Below are 18,484 nucleotides of genomic sequence, written 5' to 3'. Positions count from 1 at the left end.
ATTTCAGTCTCCTGCTTTTTTCACTGTACTCTGGAGAAAAAACTCAGTATTACAACATCGTTTGATTTATTTAGGAACAGTGTGCACTTTTAATTAGACTAGAATGTGTTTTTTACTTTCAATGCTTCTGAGCAGAAAAGTAAAATCACATTTTTACTAGGGCTAATTATAACTCACTTGTTCGCTGTCCATGGTGCTGACACGTTTTGCCCTCATCCTTTGAGATATCTTTAATACACTGTAAGAAATGTCATACCACTAATTTGTTTAATGCAATGACCGCATACTTTTACGTGAATAAGTATCACATAAAGGAAATTCAAAGTTATCATGTGGAAGCACCAAACATTTTAGGAGAATTTGTCTCCATTTTCATTTAAAGGGAAATGAATTTTAGTTTGTTAAAACAGTTCACGAAGGCGTCATCGCCTGATGTAGTGTCATCCCACCACAAATTCTGTGCTGAGGGCCAAAGTAAATAAAAATAAACCCTTGCAAGAAGAAGCTATAAAATCGTTGATTTTCTTGTAGTGAGCAATGACGTCGCATGGTGTCAGTGTGTTAGGAGAAATGCGGCTTTAGCTTGTCGTTACTGCATTTTGGTTCCACCTCTTTATAGCAGTCTCTGTTCGCTACTGTCAGAATCGGTTGGCTGCTTACTGCTGCCTTTATGAATACGGTGTCGTGTTTTTAACAGTCTTTGAAACGGGGTCAGCTTTCACATACACGGATGTCTTGGATTAATTTCTTTAAACACGCTAACTAATCCCGCCAGGAATGATAACGGTTTTGTTGTTAATCATGGAACAAAGAGGATGCGACGTAAGAAGGGCGAGAAGACAGTGCACCGGATGCATGGTTGCTGTGCTTTTGTGGAGCGTGGCCTCCGCGCAACTAAGATATTCCATCTCTGAGGAAGTTAACGAAGGAACTGTGGTCGGGAATATAGCAAAGGATTTGGGATTAGATAAGAGCACGTTGAAAGACAGGAGGTATCGAATTGTTTCTAGTGCTATGGAACCTCTTTTCCATGTCAATCAGAATGACGGCGTGCTGTACGTGAGCCGGAAAATTGACAGGGAAGAGGTGTGTGAGCGAAGCAGTACTTGTTTGATAAACCTGAAAACTGTGCTAGAAAATCCACTGGAGGTGCACTATGTTGGAGTGGAGGTTCTGGATATAAATGACCATTCTCCCAGCTTCCCGGAGAAAGAGAAAACGTTGGAAATTTTTGAATCTGTACTGCCTGGAGTGCGTATTCCGCTAAAAGCATCGCGCGATCCAGATGGTGGCCCCTTCTCTGTCCAACAGTATAAACTCAGCCCAAATGACCACTTCCGTCTGGAAGTTAAAGATCAAGGAGAAGATGGCAAAATACCGATATTAATTGTGCAGAAATCTTTGGATAGGGAGGCAACAGGAAGTCACTCATTAGTGCTGACCGCACTGGATGGGGGGAAACCTCCGAAATCTGGTGAAATGAATATTTTGGTGAATGTCTTAGATGTTAATGACAACGCGCCTGTTTTCTCTAAAGACGTTTACTCTGTGATGCTAGATGAAAATGCTCCAGTAGACAAAGTAGTCATACGAGTAAATGCAACTGATTTAGATGACGGTCCGAACGGAGAAGTAGTTTATTCCTTCAGCAACAGTGTGAGTCATAGATTATTAAACCTGTTTGATATCAATCCATCCACAGGAGAAATAATTGTGAAAGGCGTAATAGATTTTGAGGAGAAAGATAAATATGAAATTGAAATTCAAGCATCCGATAAAGGTCTAGTTCCCCTGGCTACACAAAAAAACGTCATGATTAAGATAGTTGACGTGAATGATAATGCACCTGAGATTGAAGTTACCTCATTTTCAAGTTCAATCCCTGAAGATTCCAGACCAGGAACTACTGTTGCTCTAATCAGCGTAAATGACTTAGACTCTGGTCTCAATGGAAAAGTTATTTGCTCTATAAATGAGGATGTTCCTTTCGCTTTGTCGCCAACTTTACAAGACAAAATGTATTCATTAGTAACCAAATCTCCTCTGGATAGAGAGAAAAAGTCGCAATATATCATAACAGTGGTTGCAAAAGACGCCGGCCAGCCGTTATTATCGTCTGAAAAGACAGTAAGTGTTGTGGTGTCAGACGTAAATGACAACAGTCCAGAGTTTTCACTGAGTCCATATACTTTCTATATCACTGAAGCTAATGAGCCAGGTACCTCTGTGTTTAATGTTAAAGCTTTTGATCGTGATGAGAACGACAACGCTCTGATTGCATATCGTATTCTTAGAGATGGAAGTGAAGAAAATAAACTGGCTTCATTTCTCAACATAAACTCTGAAAGTGGAGATATTACTGCGCTAAAAAGTTTTGACTTTGAAACTCTGAAAAAGTTCCAGTTCCAAGTTGTTGCCACAGATTCTGGAACTCCGTCACTAAGCAACAACGTCACAGTCAACGTCTTCATTCTGGATCAGAACGACAACGCTCCAGTCATCCTGTATCCACTCAGCTCCAACGGTTCTGCTGAAGGTGTGGAGGAGATTCCCCGCAATGTCAACGCAGGACACTTGGTGACTAAAGTCAGAGCTTATGACGCTGATATAGGATATAACGGCTGGTTACTCTTCTCACTGCAGGAAGTTACTGACCACAGTCTCTTTGGTTTGGACCGCTATACAGGACAGATCAGAACACTTCGATCATTCACAGAGACAGACGAGGCTGAGCATAAACTGGTCATACTGGTCAAAGACAATGGGAACGTTTCACTCTCAGCAACAGCTACTGTCATTGTCAAAGTTGTGGAGCCCAAAGAGGCTTTTGCTGCTTCTGATGTTAAAAGTGCAACTAAAGTTGATGAGGAGGACAATGTGACTTTTTATCTGATGATAACTTTGGGATCAGTTTCAGTACTTTTTATCATCAGTATCATCGTGCTGATTGCAATGCAGTGCTCCAAATCCACAGACTATACTTCTAAATATCTACAAGAGACTAATTATGATGGGACACTGTGTCACAGCATCCAGTACAGATCTGGAGACAAACGGTACATGTTAGTTGGACCCAGAATGAGTATAGGATCTACTATAGTCCCGGGCAGCCATGCGAATACTCTAGTGCTCCCTGACAGGAGGAGGGGATCTGGAGAGGTAAGATAAATTAGTACTGATAATTCTACAATTTCTGTTTTGTTAAGTACAGCGTATAACAAGCTATGTAGCATTTTCATGGCCAAACACATTTTTGAATCATTAAAGTCTAATCTACTTTAGAACGATGAAATCATTAACGTTTGAACACCAGCATCCCTCACTTCACGTTTGGTATTTTGTTTTAGTTTACACATAGCTGCCTTCGTCTTGTTTCACAGTTGGAAACAAACACTATAGTATATGGTCATACGGTTTCCTATAATGTTAAAGTGTGTAGGAATCGTGTCACAGTGTATGTACTGTAATGATTGCAGTACATACACTGGCTGGTTGCAAGCTTTGCCGGCGCCTCTAAGTGCAGACGGATGTGTCGCTGTCCGTGGTGCTGAAAGTTGTCTTTTAAACGCAGCAATTCCTTTTCAAGTGTCACAGGAAGAGTAGTGTAGATTCTTTTTGCTTTTTGGATTTTTTTTTTCTGATTGTGATTGGAGTCCATTACTTATCAATAAGAAAAAACACTGTTAAAGCAAACATTACTTAATATATCAGTAGGCTGTTTGTCTTATTTGGCCATAGCCTTTCCTTGCTGTATGAACTTTAGATTTTACTATATTTTTATTTGAACAGTGCTGCAATAGCATTCTGGGTCGCATGGTGTCGGTATAATGGCAAAGGTGTCTCTAGAACTTTTCGTCATCAGCATTAGCTCCCACCCTGTATTTTGGCATTACATGTAAACGGTTTGAACACGAAACTGGCGTTGCACAATTCACGGGGCTGCCTTGGCGATGGAGCGCGGTTTGCAATGGAATGAGGCTGATTGTTATTTTTTGACCATACATTGATAGACTCTGGAAATGTTATTTTGTCCTATCATCATGGAAAAAAGCGGACGCCAGGCGTGGACAGCGCGACGGAGATGCGTTGTGTACATGCTGGTTTTGGTGACGTTTTGGAGCGAAGCCTCAGCTCAGATCAGATATTCCATCTCCGAAGAAGTGAAAGAAGGAAGTGTTGTGGGAAATATCGCGAAAGACTTGGGAATTGATAAGACCACGCTGAAAGATAGAGAATATCGTATTGTTGGCAGTTCAACAGAGCCTCTTTTTCGTTTCAATAATGACGACGGTATCCTGTACGTCAGTAGGAAAGTGGACCGGGAAGAGATCTGTGAACGAACCAACGCGTGTATAATCAACCTTAAAACCGTGCTAGAAAATCCTCTGGAGATCCATTACGTGGCTATAGAGGTGTTGGATATAAACGATCACTCTCCCGTCTTTCCGGAGAAAGAGAAACGACTGGAGATATTTGAATCGACATCACCCGGTGCAAGGTTCCAGCTCCAACCTGCCCGCGACCCTGATGGTGGTCAGTTTACTGTTCAGCAGTACAGACTAAGCCACAATGACCACTTTCGTTTGGAAGTTAAGGAGAGAGGCGAAGACCGTAAGATGCCCTTTCTGATTTTACAGAAACAGTTAGACAGAGAGGCTATGAGAGAGCACAAGCTAATGCTTACAGCTATCGATGGTGGGAGACCGCCGAAGTCTGGAACAATAGAAATATTTATTGAGGTGCTTGATGTTAATGACAACTCACCAGTTTTTACAAAGGATGTATATTCTGCGATTATAAATGAAAACTCAGCTCCTGGCACGTTAGTTATTCGGGTTAATGCAACCGATTTGGATGAGGGTGCAAACGGAGAAATTGTTTACTCATTTGGTAAAGAAGTGGATGCACATTTACAAGAACTATTTAATATAGACCCAAGTACGGGTGAAATTAATGTGGCAGGGGTAATCGATTTTGAAGAAAATCAAAGTTATGAAATTGATATTCAAGCTTCAGATAAGGGCATTGTCACGTTTTCCACAGACAAAACAGTGATAATAAAGGTAATCGACCTTAACGATAATTCTCCAGAGATTGAAGTTACATCATTCTCCAAATCAGTTCCGGAGGATTCTAGAATTGGAACAACAGTAGCATTAATCAGCGTCAATGATCTGGATTCAGGTCCCAATGGGAAGGTTTCTTGCATTATACGTGAGGACGTTCCTTTCACTCTATCACCATCACTGCAAGACAATATGTACGCCATAGTGACCAAATCACATCTGGACAGAGAGGAAAAGTATCTTTATGAACTTACAATTGTTGCTAAGGACACTGGTGAGCCATCACTCTCATCTGAGAAGACAATAACCGTGGTAGTATCAGACGTGAATGACAACAAACCACAGTTTTCAATGAACCCATATACGTTCTATATTACTGAAAATAATGACCTAGTATCGCCAGTATTTTCAGTGAGGGCATCTGACCTTGATGATAGTGATAATGCGCATATTTTATATCACATTCCGAGGGACAGCAGTGGAGATATTAGCCTGTTTTTAAATATTAATTCCGAAAATGGAGATATTTTGGCGCTAAAAAGTTTCGACTTTGAAACTCTGAAAAAGTTCCAGTTCCAAGTTGTTGCCACAGATTCTGGAACTCCGTCACTAAGCAACAACGTCACAGTCAACGTCTTCATTCTGGATCAGAACGACAACGCTCCAGTCATCCTGTATCCACTCAGCTCCAACGGTTCTGCTGAAGGTGTGGAGGAGATTCCCCGCAATGTCAACGCAGGACACTTGGTGACTAAAGTCAGAGCTTATGACGCTGATATAGGATATAACGGCTGGTTACTCTTCTCACTGCAGGAAGTTACTGACCACAGTCTCTTTGGTTTGGACCGCTATACAGGACAGATCAGAACACTTCGATCATTCACAGAGACAGACGAGGCTGAGCATAAACTGGTCATACTGGTCAAAGACAATGGGAACGTTTCACTCTCAGCAACAGCTACTGTCATTGTCAAAGTTGTGGAGCCCAAAGAGGCTTTTGCTGCTTCTGATGTTAAAAGTGCAACTAAAGTTGACGAGGAGGACAATGTGACTTTTTATCTGATGATAACTTTGGGATCAGTTTCAGTACTTTTTATCATCAGTATCATCGTGTTGATTGCAATGCAGTGCTCCAAATCCACAGACTATACTTCTAAATATCTACAAGAGACTAATTATGATGGGACACTGTGTCACAGCATCCAGTACAGATCTGGAGACAAACGGTACATGTTAGTTGGACCCAGAATGAGTATAGGATCTACTATAGTCCCGGGCAGCCATGCGAATACTCTGGTACTCCCTGACAGGAGGAGGGGATCTGGAGAGGTAAGATTGTTTTCGTGGTAGCTGATTATGATATACATGTTTTATTGGGATCACTGTTATGTTTTGATAAAATGTATTCTTTGATTCGAGATATTATCAAACTTAGAATAGTTGAGCATATTTTTAAGTCAGTAATATTACATTTTAACTTGTGCTTAAGTACACATTACACTAATCTACTTAGTTACTTTTAAAATAATAATTGAGCACTGAGTACAATTTGAATTAACATCCAAACCTTTCATTTACATTTTTCGTAGCCAATAAGGCTATCCGATCTCAAACGGGCAGATGAAAACCATTACATATGGACGGGAAGCAAAAAAAAAAAAAAAAAACACACAAAAAAAAACCGCTGCAGCAGTCACAGGTTTGGAGAGATGACCGTGACTGCACGGAGTTGAGAGTAATTTAGTCAACAAAAACCCCTTTCGATTGAAAGGCTGCAACTGTTAATGCATTAAACACCAACCAATACTCTGAGTAGGTTTTTAAAAGAATGCTTCGTACTTTTGCTTAGGTATTTTAGGACCAGTAGTTTTACCTTTACTTGAGTAATATTTAAGTAATAGAAATACTTTCAGTTGAGTTTCAGTCCTCTTTCCACCACTGGTAAATATCCAATTAAGATCACGTCTAACTCTTTTATTTTCCTTTTATGTTGTATCCTCAGCTGGCAACTGAAACCACTAAGAAAGTCACATAAATATTTCCATTTTAAGTGTATCTGCATTGTATGGTCAGCTCGCATGGTGTCACTGCTTGTGAAAGTAAACGACTCTGGGTTGAAAAGCTTCTACGTCATTAGTTAGGTGTTATTTCGCGACAGGGTGCGCTTGTGCTTCAGGGCGATGGCTTCAACTATTTGTCATTCACCTGCATATTTGTAACACCGGGTAATATGTTACTCTTCTTCAAAACGCATTTACCTCTGTAGAGTCACGTTTTTATTTCCAGCCTTTTTAAACGCTTTTTTTTAAAATCCAATATGGCACGACGAGGATGCAGAACGTGGTTGGAGCACCTGGTCATTGTCATTGTTTCTCTGGATCTTACTTTTAATTTCGCTTCAGCACAACTACGATACTCTATTCCTGAAGAACTTACGGTGGGTGCTGTTGTTGGAAATATCGCTAAAGATTTAGGGCTGGATATCAGCGCTTTGACTGCTAGAGGATTTCGCATCGTTTCTGGATCGACTGAGCCCCTTTTTCAACTAAACAATGATGGCATCTTACACGTTAAGCGAAAAATAGACAGAGAAGAGGTGTGCGAACGGATCAGTACTTGCACGATCAACATAAAGACTGTGCTGGAGAACCCGTTAGAGGTGCATTACGTCGCCATTGAGGTTTTGGATGTAAACGATCACTCTCCCACTTTCTTCGAAAACGAGACGCATTTAGAGATATCAGAATCTACTTTACCCGGAACACGATTTCAGCTACAAGGAGCCCGTGATCCAGACAGCGATATGTATTCTATTCAAGTGTATAAGCTCAGTCAAAATGATCATTTTCGCCTGGAGGTTAAAGATAGAGGAGAAGATGGGAAAATTCCTGTATTGTATTTGCATAAACCGCTGGATAAAGAAACTGCAAGAAATCATAGATTACTGCTGACAGCTGTTGATGGAGGGAAGCCTGCTAGGTCAGGAACCATGGGAATTATAGTTAATGTTTTGGATGTAAATGACAATATGCCAGTGTTTGTCAAAGACGCATATACTGCAGTGCTTAATGAAAATTCACCTATTGGCACAATTATCATGCAAGTAAATGCAACAGATTTAGATGATGGCTTAAATGGGGAGGTGGTTTATTCATTTGGCAATAATGTGAATAATAAATTACGGAAACTTTTTGAAGTTGATTCTAATACTGGTGAAATTATTGTTAAAGGACTGGTAGATTTTGAAGAGAAAGACAGGTATGAAATTGATATTAAAGCTTCTGATAAAGGACAAGTCCCCCTATCAACAGAAAAAAGTGTTATAATAACTATTGTGGACTTAAATGACAACGCACCTGAGATTGAGGTGACATCCTTTTCAAGTGCAATTCCCGAGGACTCCAAACCTGGAACAACAGTAGCATTGATTAGTGTGAATGATAATGATTCAGGTGTAAATGGAAAGATTATCTGTTATATCAGTGAGAATGTACCTTTTACATTAACACCGTCTTTACAAGACAATATGTACTCTATAGTCACTAAATCTCTGCTGGATAGAGAGCATCAGTCCATATATGATGTGACAATAGTTGCTAAAGATGGTGGTGAACAACCTTTGTCCTCTCAAAGGACAATAAGTGTCACTGTATCAGATGTGAATGATAACAGTCCAGAGTTTTCAACAAGTCCGTATACTTTTTATGTTAACGAGAACAATGTTGCTGGAGCCTCTTTATTTTCAGTGAGTGCTCATGATTCTGATGAGGGTGATAATGCTCTCATATCATACAACATTGAAAGAAATGGAGATGAACAAAAAAAGATTACATCATTTCTCAACATAAACTCTGAAAGTGGAGACATTTTGGGGCTAAAAAGTTTTGACTTTGAAACTCTGAAAAAGTTCCAGTTCCAAGTTGTTGCCACAGATTCTGGAACTCCGTCACTAAGCAACAACGTCACAGTCAACGTCTTCATTCTGGATCAGAACGACAACACTCCAGTCATCCTGTATCCACTCAGCTCCAACGGTTCTGCTGAAGGTGTGGAGGAGATTCCCCGCAATGTCAACGCAGGACACTTGGTGACTAAAGTCAGAGCTTATGACGCTGATATAGGATATAACGGCTGGTTACTCTTCTCACTGCAGGAAGTTACTGACCACAGTCTCTTTGGTTTGGACCGCTATACAGGACAGATCAGAACACTTCGATCATTCACAGAGACAGACGAGGCTGAGCATAAACTGGTCATACTGGTCAAAGACAATGGGAACGTTTCACTCTCAGCAACAGCTACTGTCATTGTCAAAGTTGTGGAGCCCAAAGAGGCTTTTGCTGCTTCTGATGTTAAAAGTGCAACTAAAGTTGACGAGGAGGACAATGTGACTTTTTATCTGATGATAACTTTGGGATTAGTTTCTGTACTTTTTATCATCAGTATCATCGTGCTGATCGCAATGCAGTGCTCCAAATCGACAGACTATACTTCTAAATATCTACAAGAGACTAATTATGATGGGACACTGTGTCACAGCATCCAGTACAGATCTGGAGACAAACGGTACATGTTAGTTGGACCCAGAATGAGTATAGGATCTACTATAGTCCCAGGCAGCCATGCAAATACACTAGTGCTCCCTGACAGGAGACGAACTTCTGAAGAGGTAGGAAAGATCACTTCATTTCAAAGCAGTTCTGGTATGAATGGTCATGACAGACGGGATGCAGATTTTAATCATTTAAGTGTGCCACAAGTACTGAATCACACGACCTGTTTGGAGAAGCTGGATAGAAATGGACCACATACATAAAATTCATCAGTGGGGGAATTTAGGAGGTTTTGTGTTGTTAGGAAACTGCAAAGTTAAGTTGGTATTTTACAGGTGGTTGTATGGTTGGTTCTATCTCAGTTCAGAGTGTTAATTGATTCATATCAACACATTGGACTATAGTCTGTATACTGTGTTTGCTTTATCTTAATGCTGCATTGTCTCAGTGCAGTTAAAAATTAAATTCATCCCAAGAAATAAGTCCATGAAATATACTGAGTTTGTGTTGGCCATGTCTTCATAAAAATAATATCAATCTATTCATTTCCTGTGACAGTGAAAACACAATTGCTTTCTAGGGTGAAAGATGTTATCCAAAGCAAACACATTCCTTCAGAAACTGAATGCCTCTAGACAGTTAAGCCACACTGCTTTATCACATTTGACATTTAAACCACTGTGAACTTTATGTTCAGTGCAATGACCGACCCTGACTGTTAATGGCTTTGATTCCTTAATCATTTAAACTGAAATATGCCTATTTTAGGGCTTGTGTAGTTGTGTCATAGTCATGTGGCTGGCTTGTGTTTAAACCTTGTCAAATAAGGAAATGCTTAGGGTCAATTTTAAAAGTAAAGTTTGGTTTATTTCAGTAAGAACTGGCTCTCTGGGTTAGCTTATCCTTAAAATAACCATCACAGACACATTTGCTCGCACAATGAACAGGAAAGCTTGTTCCCACAGCTACTGTTGAAGCTTACCCTAACATTTACATCTTTTGAGCTACTGCATCAGGTCATCGGCATCTGATATAATATGGTTTTAGTAACTGAATATCCAGCCAGTCATTTGAAAAATACATGTTACTATATACTACGTTTTGTTTAACCATGATTTCAGAGAGTTCTGAAATCGTGGTGTCTGTGTTTTACATGCTTGCTAATATATTTGTTTGTTTTTTTTGCTCTGTGTGGCTATCTGTTATTATTGTCATATGTGTAAAGAGAGCAACTGACCGACTGGCAGAGTTACTTGAGGTCTGTGCTTGCTAATGTTGTTGAGGTGATTCAGTGGGCCATGAATGGCTGCAGCCACGACAGAGAGGGGAGGGAGAAAGAGCCTGCGGCTGGTGTGCAGTGAATCACAATGTACAGGCAGTCAGGTGGGTTTAGGGCACTTTGCTTCAGCAGCGATCTTCATTCACTAGAGGACTGCAAAGCAGCAAGCAATATATTTTTACTGTTTTCATTTGAATGGCTTTTTGTGCTTTGGGCTTGAAAAATACAAGGCACTGATGCAAAAGAGAGTATGCAGTTTGTGTATAGATATACTATGCACAGTAGCTTATGTGCAGATGATCCCTTTTGACTGACTAAAAAATAGGTCATATTTTATCACATGTGTGAAAGTCTGCATGCTTGGCTTCTGCACTGATTCTCTCTTGAACACTGTGCGTTGCCCATAGCAACACACGAGGAGATCCACCTCTCTGAGTCTACTGGTCTCACAGACTAGCATCCGCTCAGCGGTCTTAGCAACAGCCGCGGAAGAGGATGGAGGAGGGAGGAGGGATAGAGAGAGCAGTAGAGGAGGGGGGAGGGGAAGTGGCTTTTGTATGGCTCATCTATAGACACCTCACAATATTTAATGGAAATGGGTTTACTTAGATAGAAACACATGGATTATATCAGAGAAATCTCCATCGTAAATCAGGCAACAGATGGTGCAGATATTAAAGCAATAGTCAAGGCGGGAATAGTTGAGCTTCTAATTAGATATTTTATAGTATGTGGATAATCTTTTCTCTCAAATAACTGGGTCAACCTTAGATTTCCTACCTAGAAAAATTACATGTATTGCAAACTGTCATTAAATATGTGTTTGTTGAAAAGCTGATGGCATATTTTGACCCACTGAGTGGCATATTAAATGAAGCAGTGGGCCAGAGTGGAATATGACTGCAGGAAGGGAAATGATCAGTTCAGAGTAAGGCAGCAGCTGAGCTTCACGAAGGAGACACTAAACACACAGTCTCAGCAGTTCCTCTGTCTAGCTTTATTCAGTGCTCTACTGGATGGCAATGACTGTCCCTTTGTTTGTATGTGTGCATGCATATTTGATGTGCACATGTTTCAGTGTGAGATAACCGTGTGTGAGGCATCATGTGTTTTGTAATACAGCAGCAGTGCCAAGCTGTGCCTGGACAGCAGATGCCCAGAAAAGATTTATTGATGTGATTAAAAATGAGCGCATCTCGTTAAACCTAAAAAGTGCAGGGTGGTGTCAATGGATCACGTTGGTTGTGTCCTGTTTCAATGTGAACTGGTTCTCTATGAAAAAGAGGTGTCAGTTACTGACTTTTATATTGCTGAACTTTTGTTACTTTGCCGTGGCATTTTGGGGAGAGGAAAAAAAAAACAGATGAGAGAAGAGCAGTGGATGAATTGCAAGTAGGGTCATGAGCTGCATTCAGAGTGCAAGCACACAGGATGTGGCTTAGTCCACTGATGAATCACTGCTTTATGTTTGAAGTTAGCAACTAGATTTTTAAATGTGCATTATGGATGTTTTTATGTAAACATTGTTGCACAACAGAACAGTGTACACTGAATACAGCATGTCTAACTGCATATCTTCCCTCTGTGCACTCTGTGTGGCGGGGGTGTGGCAGCTTGCTCCAGTGGCTTTGTCTGTCTGCTTGGTTGGCTCAGCAGATCAGTGCAATTGTGTTTGCATGCTGAGTGTCTGCAGTGAAAACCATTCACAGTGCAATGGCCCTTGTGCTTCGTGTGTCTGTTGTCTTTGTTAAGTGGGTGAGAGCATTTTCCTCATTAAACCATAGTCAGTGTCATAGGACGAGAGGGTAAGAGTTAAAGCTAAATGTCAGAGAGAGAAGACACAGCTGTTACAGCAAGCCTGTATTCACTGTGTGTGCTGTTGTTTCAGCAGCTTGAGAAAATTGCTCATTTTCTATGTGGCTGCTCTACTTCATTCACACTTATACAAAATATGCTGGCAGCTTTCTCCCAGGCAAACTCTTCTCCCTGTATTCCACTTTTTCCTTTGGTTTCTAACTTTTTCTGCATCCACCTCCATAAGCCATTAAAGACGTAGTTGGGATTATGTTCAGATTAAGTGTACACTATATTTAGAATATTTTCACTGCTTTACCTTGCTACCAGACAGCCTTTTCTGACAGGAAATCACTGTTATGTAAGGCAAATATCAGTCCAAAACAACCAGACAAGACAAGCAGCTATTTTATGAAAAGAGTTTTTGGACTATCGCTGACTCAACCAGTTACTATGTGTTATTTTATGACTTTGGTGAGTCTCAACTAAACTTTTAAAATGCCAATAAAACTAACATATTGAAGCTGTGGTAATTCAGAAACTCCCATGTTCTACAAGGTAAAATTAGTTGTTGTTTTTTTTTTGTTCTTTAAAGAATCTGGTTGCTTTGGAGACAGTGATAATTGTCATATATTATAATGGTTTCCAAACAGAAAATTCTGCTGGATGGCAAAGTAAAACAGTGAAAATTTTCTAAATATAGTGCACACTTAAACAGATCCTAATTATTTTTTGCTGTTGATCATGATCATCCTCTCTGCTTCTCTAAACTGAGAGTGTGCCAACCTCCATCTAATGTAGTTAATACACTGACATACAGTCCCACTTCAGATAATCCCCCCCCCCCCCCCCCCCAATAAAACTGTACACCCCGTTTTTCTTAGATACTGCATTATCAGTGTTACTTTCGATGATGCCATTCCTTGCGGTACTCAACATTAATCGACATTCAAATGAATGTAAATGCACCCACATTAGCTAAAGGCTAGTTTTCATCATCAGCTCCTTTGCTAGATGTTGTTAGGCACCCTAGAGTAATAAAAATAATAAAATATGTACAATAGTTATGATAGTTTAAAACATACTATGTTAGTGTTAATTCTGCCTCTGCACTGTTTTGTTTCTGCTTTTCCTTCCTCTATTTTTGTAGCGTCTCTCTCTCCACACTATCCCTTTCCTTCTTTACCCTCCATATTGGTATCACTCTCAGTTATCCCCTCCCCCACCCCACTCTTGGCCTCCTTTTCCCGCTTTTATGTCTCTGTCCTTCGTTTCCTCTTTCATATGCCACCCATTTCTGTTCTGTCTGTACTATTCCTTATCAGTCTCTCTTTCTGTAGCGTACCTCCTCTCTCATTCTGCCGCATGCTCTTTAGCTCTGTGTTGCTGTGCCTCATGCCTGTAGGGTTGTGGCTGTGGATGCAGCATGTGCTGCTGTGTGTCAGTAGGGCACATTCTCTCTTATTGCTCCAGCTTTGTTGGAGCATGGCGCCGCTCACATTGAGGTCAGCGGCAGTGATGGTAATCTAATTTACACACACAGTAGGGCACAACGAAAACAGCTACGATCTTTATGTTCACACTTCACACATGTATGCTTGGGCTCATAGACACACACAAACAGAACAGATCACACATACTGTCATGTGACTAATCCACCTTATTGGAAGGCATTTTTACAGCAGAAAGGGGCTGGATGGATGAAGGGAGAGACATGCAGAGAACAAGAAAACAAAGCATAAGGAGAGCATACCCCCTTGGTGATATAACGACTCACAGACAGAAAGGAAGACAAACCCACTGCACAACAACTATATCAATCAAAGCCCTGTGCCAAAAATCACATGACCTGAATTGATTTTAAAATAGAATATCACAGGGATGTGTCTTTTTTCGTGATGTCAGTTTCTTCTGAGCAATCTATTTTATGCCATCAGCTTTATAAACTGTACACAACAGCTTCCTTCACAACACATTTCATCTTCCATCCCAGACCAAATGTTTACAACTGAAACATACAAAATTGACAAAACAATAGCACTGGTTAACCCAGGTCAGAAAGTAGACTGGGTGAGTAATTACATAAGTAATACAGCTGTTCACTGGGACTAACAATAGCTTCTGTATCTCACTGCTCATTCTCTCTTGCTCAGTATACTGTACAATACATTGAATGAATTTCTGTTCTTTTTTTTCTCACCTAGATGTTAGTTTAAACCAGGATTTCCCAGTTAATGGGGTGAGTGGGGCGCATGTACCCCTTGGCAAGAGGAAGACTGTAATTGCAGTGTAATGGGGCAATTTTGGTATTATTATTACTACTATGTTACTGAGCCTACTCACACATCTCTCTCTTTCTTTCTCTCTCTGTGTCTTCTATCAGTGGGAGAGCCTACTTATCTGTTTCTGAGCCTCCGCATGTGTCATTCTTTGTTCTTCAACTGGCAGATCATGTGTGACTTTATTGCAATTTAAGTCAAATTGTTGCAGTAGCTTTAATAATATCTCACTGCACCGCATTCATCACAGCGAAAGCTATAAATAGGCGATGCTGCTGGTATTTTGGAAGGTGTTGGGGACTGGGGATGCATAAACCTGATCAGGATGTAGAAAAGGGTGCATGCCCTATTTGGAAACCGCCGGTTTAAGTGATTTCATTCTATCTGTGCCCTTCTCTCTACTGCTGTGCTTTGCAAACTTTAAGCCTCTTCCTTTGCTTTCTATCTCAGTGTGTGATATATCTTTATAGGTATTTCTCCTGTAAAGCTCGCCTTAGGCAGTACTTACACAGATTTTGTTCCTTCCTGCTCTCTTTTCCTATCTTTGTTGCAGTTTCAACTCAGAAAAAACAAATAAATAAATAAAATAAAACTATCACAGGCATTCAATCTGGTAAACAAGCACCAAACATGATTCAAATATTAAGAAAGGTGAATTGTGGAGGAAGGTGATTAGCCATCTATATTATGTTTATCAGTATCCTTTTTTTCTCAACACTATTTTAGAAGAGAACAAGCGATCTTAGAGGAGATTACTGACCATAATTACTAGTTTAAGATACAACCCTGATATTTTTGTTTACCCAGACTTTTCTCCTCTGCTGACACAGGACAGAGATTGTGTTGTGTGTTAGGTCTGGCAGTGCAATAGTACTCTGAGTGCAGTACTTAAACAACGGCAGGAAGATCTATCTTACCAGAGCAGGGCAACTCAAACTGTGGGCATGGATGACCAGGGGAAAAAATATGAAGTGAAACTAAGTTGAATAAAGATGATTTTCTTCAGCTTTTGAAGTAGGCCATGTTCCAAAAATTTTGAGAGCCACTGTAGTAGAGCAATGTTTTTCAATTTGGTCCTATTTTGGTCCTACTAGCACTATTTTGACATCATTAACATATACCCATACTGGTTTAATTCAGAGTGGGAAACAGCCTTTTTTCTGCATCACCCAGTGATGATTTTTTTTAAAGACCAGGTTGTTAAGTTATGTTTCATGCTGAAACATGCAGAAGTTATGTTATGTTTATGCTGATCTGACTCAGTGAATGGAGAAAGGGAAGTGGTGTATCAGCTTCCTGTTTGTTTGCTATTATAGTGGTGCTGTGTTGATTCCAAGTTAATAGAAAAACTTGCTGTTTTAGGTTTTGTTATATTATGCCTCGTAAACTGCATGCTATTCAGTTGCCTCAGAATACTTAATTATCTGTGCAGATACTAAATTTATTATCTCTGTTTCTGTGCTGGTGAGTGTGTGTGTGTGTGTGTGTGTGTGTGTGTGTGTGTGTGTGTGTGTGTGTGTATCAGCTTTTCCTCTTTGCAGACCATTCAGGTGATTTGGTGTTCAGCAAGTTGTTATTGTCAATGTCAGCAAAGACAGGGACTGCTGCAGTGCAGCACATAGAGTAATGGTCAATAAGCTGTTCGTACATCTCTGTGTGTTGTTATACTCTGAGGTAGTAGAAAGTAGAGCAGAGAAGGGTTTGACAAATAAGTGAAATGTCTTTTCTCTATATGAAGTAAAACTAACTGTATTATCAATTATTATTTCTCAGTATTATAGCATTTACATTTTGTGACTTTACCTAAAAGTACTTAATTTTCTTATACAGTAAAGAAAAAACTTTTTTCTGATTATGACAATTTGACAATGACATTAAATTAACTAGTAATGGCACAACATGCAGATGTACTACCGTGTTTTTCTCCTGGGTTGACAGGGCGAAATCAAGAGTCAGTGGGCCAAAAAATGTCATTGTGGGCCAAGACTCCCTGGCACAGCTCCTTTCACTCTTGTCATTTGTCCTAGAACATGACGAGACTGGTTCAGAGCCATGTGTGGCTTTGATGTGAACTGGCCCAGGCTAGCGACTGCTCTTAAGTATATGGGTCAAACCTGGTTCTTCCATGTTGATAAAGAGACATGCTTGTTTTATTTGTGAGCTTGTACAACAAGTCTGGACAGGTTACCTTCATATTGTAGCAGACGAGTAGTAACGATAGCTGGTAAATATCTTTTAAATAATCTCAACAATTCCATTTTTGTCTCACTTTTCTCACTCTCGCTGTCTCATTCTTTTTCATGCCTACTATTGTGTGAGTGGGTCTGACCCTCTCCCCTCTCTACCACTCGGTTATATAAGCCCTCAGTTTCATTACATCTCAGTCCATTGACTCATGGCTGGGTGGATGAGTCCTATAGATTGGACCTTGCCACTCTCATTTTATAATCACTCCACTGCAGCTGAATCAAGGCACTGAGGCCTTTTTCCTGGATGTTAACTAGCTCTACTTCTATGAGCATTAGCAACATTGCACTAATGAAAATCATTTGCTCACACTATTTTCATGTGTCATTTTAAATCCATGCTGGGTGATATGAGTTTGGCTCAGGGTGCTGCATCATGCTGATGGTGCTATCTTGCTCTATATAAAAACACTCTGTTCTGACCTGTTAATGTAATCATTTACCAGCAATAATAATATCCATTCAATATATCTATTTGTCTGACGTAACAACCAGTGCTTAAGAGCTTTGTTAAGTGCAGTTAGCCCTGTGCTATGTTTAATTATTTCTTTTTTTGTCTGAATCAACAGAGATCAGAACAGATGTAGGTCTGCACTGCTCTTGTTTGGCATCAGTGCTCATACAGCCACAACATCTGCTGCTGCTGTGCTTAGGTCATCACTGCATGCCTAGAGGATTGAACTGACTGAGGGGTCAGTGCAAGGCTGCGTGCAAGACAGCCAGCTATTAAGTGGAAAACTAGTTAAGACACACAGTTGGTTGAAAATCCACTTTAGGTTCACTCTGTTGCTAACCTACAAGTGTCCAGAGTCTGGAGCTCGAGATTAAGAAACAGACTTGTGATGTCTGATTGAAAGAATGTATGAATGGGTGAGGGAAATCCAGAGTCAGCTGATTTTGGATGCAGCCTTGGTAAGAGGATTGCCTTCTTACAGCAGTATCCCTGCTCTGCTCACTGTGGGGTAGATGGAGTATACGGCCACAATCGCCATACACTTGTCCGATTAATAGCGTATGTTGTATTTATTTCTGGCCACTCTGAGATGGGATCAAATCTTGGCTGTTAGAGGGATCCAGTGTCTCACTGCAGGGTTTCACTTCCCCCCGTGGCTATTTGCCCCTGCCTCATGCCCCCACTAAACATCTTGGGTAGTTGCTTAGTCTTGGTTTTAGTTAGTGCATTCTTATTTCTCTGAATGTTGCCTGTTTGGTTATTCACAACAATTAAGCTGTATACTCAAGTTTGTGTGTGTTAAGGACATATTTA

General features: G+C 40.3%; 1 protein-coding gene across 6 annotated transcripts in view; it reads left to right on the top strand.

Moving 5' to 3' along the window:
- Positions 1-18,484, top strand: part of LOC146326833 (protocadherin alpha-C2-like) — a 199,833-nt gene that overhangs the window by 47,453 nt on the left and 133,896 nt on the right. The window contains exon 1 of one of the 6 annotated variants that reach the window (XM_084719154.1): positions 636-3,159. The exons of 3 other annotated variants lie outside the window; for them this stretch is intronic. In XM_084719154.1, coding sequence (XP_084575280.1) covers positions 778-3,159 — 2,382 coding nt within the window. In that variant the 5' untranslated portion in view covers positions 636-777. Of the gene's footprint in view, positions 1-635; positions 3,160-3,907; positions 6,396-7,317; positions 9,736-18,484 lie in introns of those variants that run through there. 2 more of the 6 variants (XM_084719160.1, XM_084719170.1) reach the window with 2 other exon arrangements.

This window comes from Lutjanus erythropterus, chromosome 5 (assembly GCF_056507025.1).
Source record: "Lutjanus erythropterus isolate fLutEry1 chromosome 5, fLutEry1.hap2, whole genome shotgun sequence".
Lineage (NCBI taxonomy): Eukaryota > Metazoa > Chordata > Actinopteri > Lutjaniformes > Lutjanidae > Lutjanus > Lutjanus erythropterus.
Note: the sequence above shows the minus strand (reverse complement) of the source record. Positions and strands in the feature narration are given on the sequence as shown.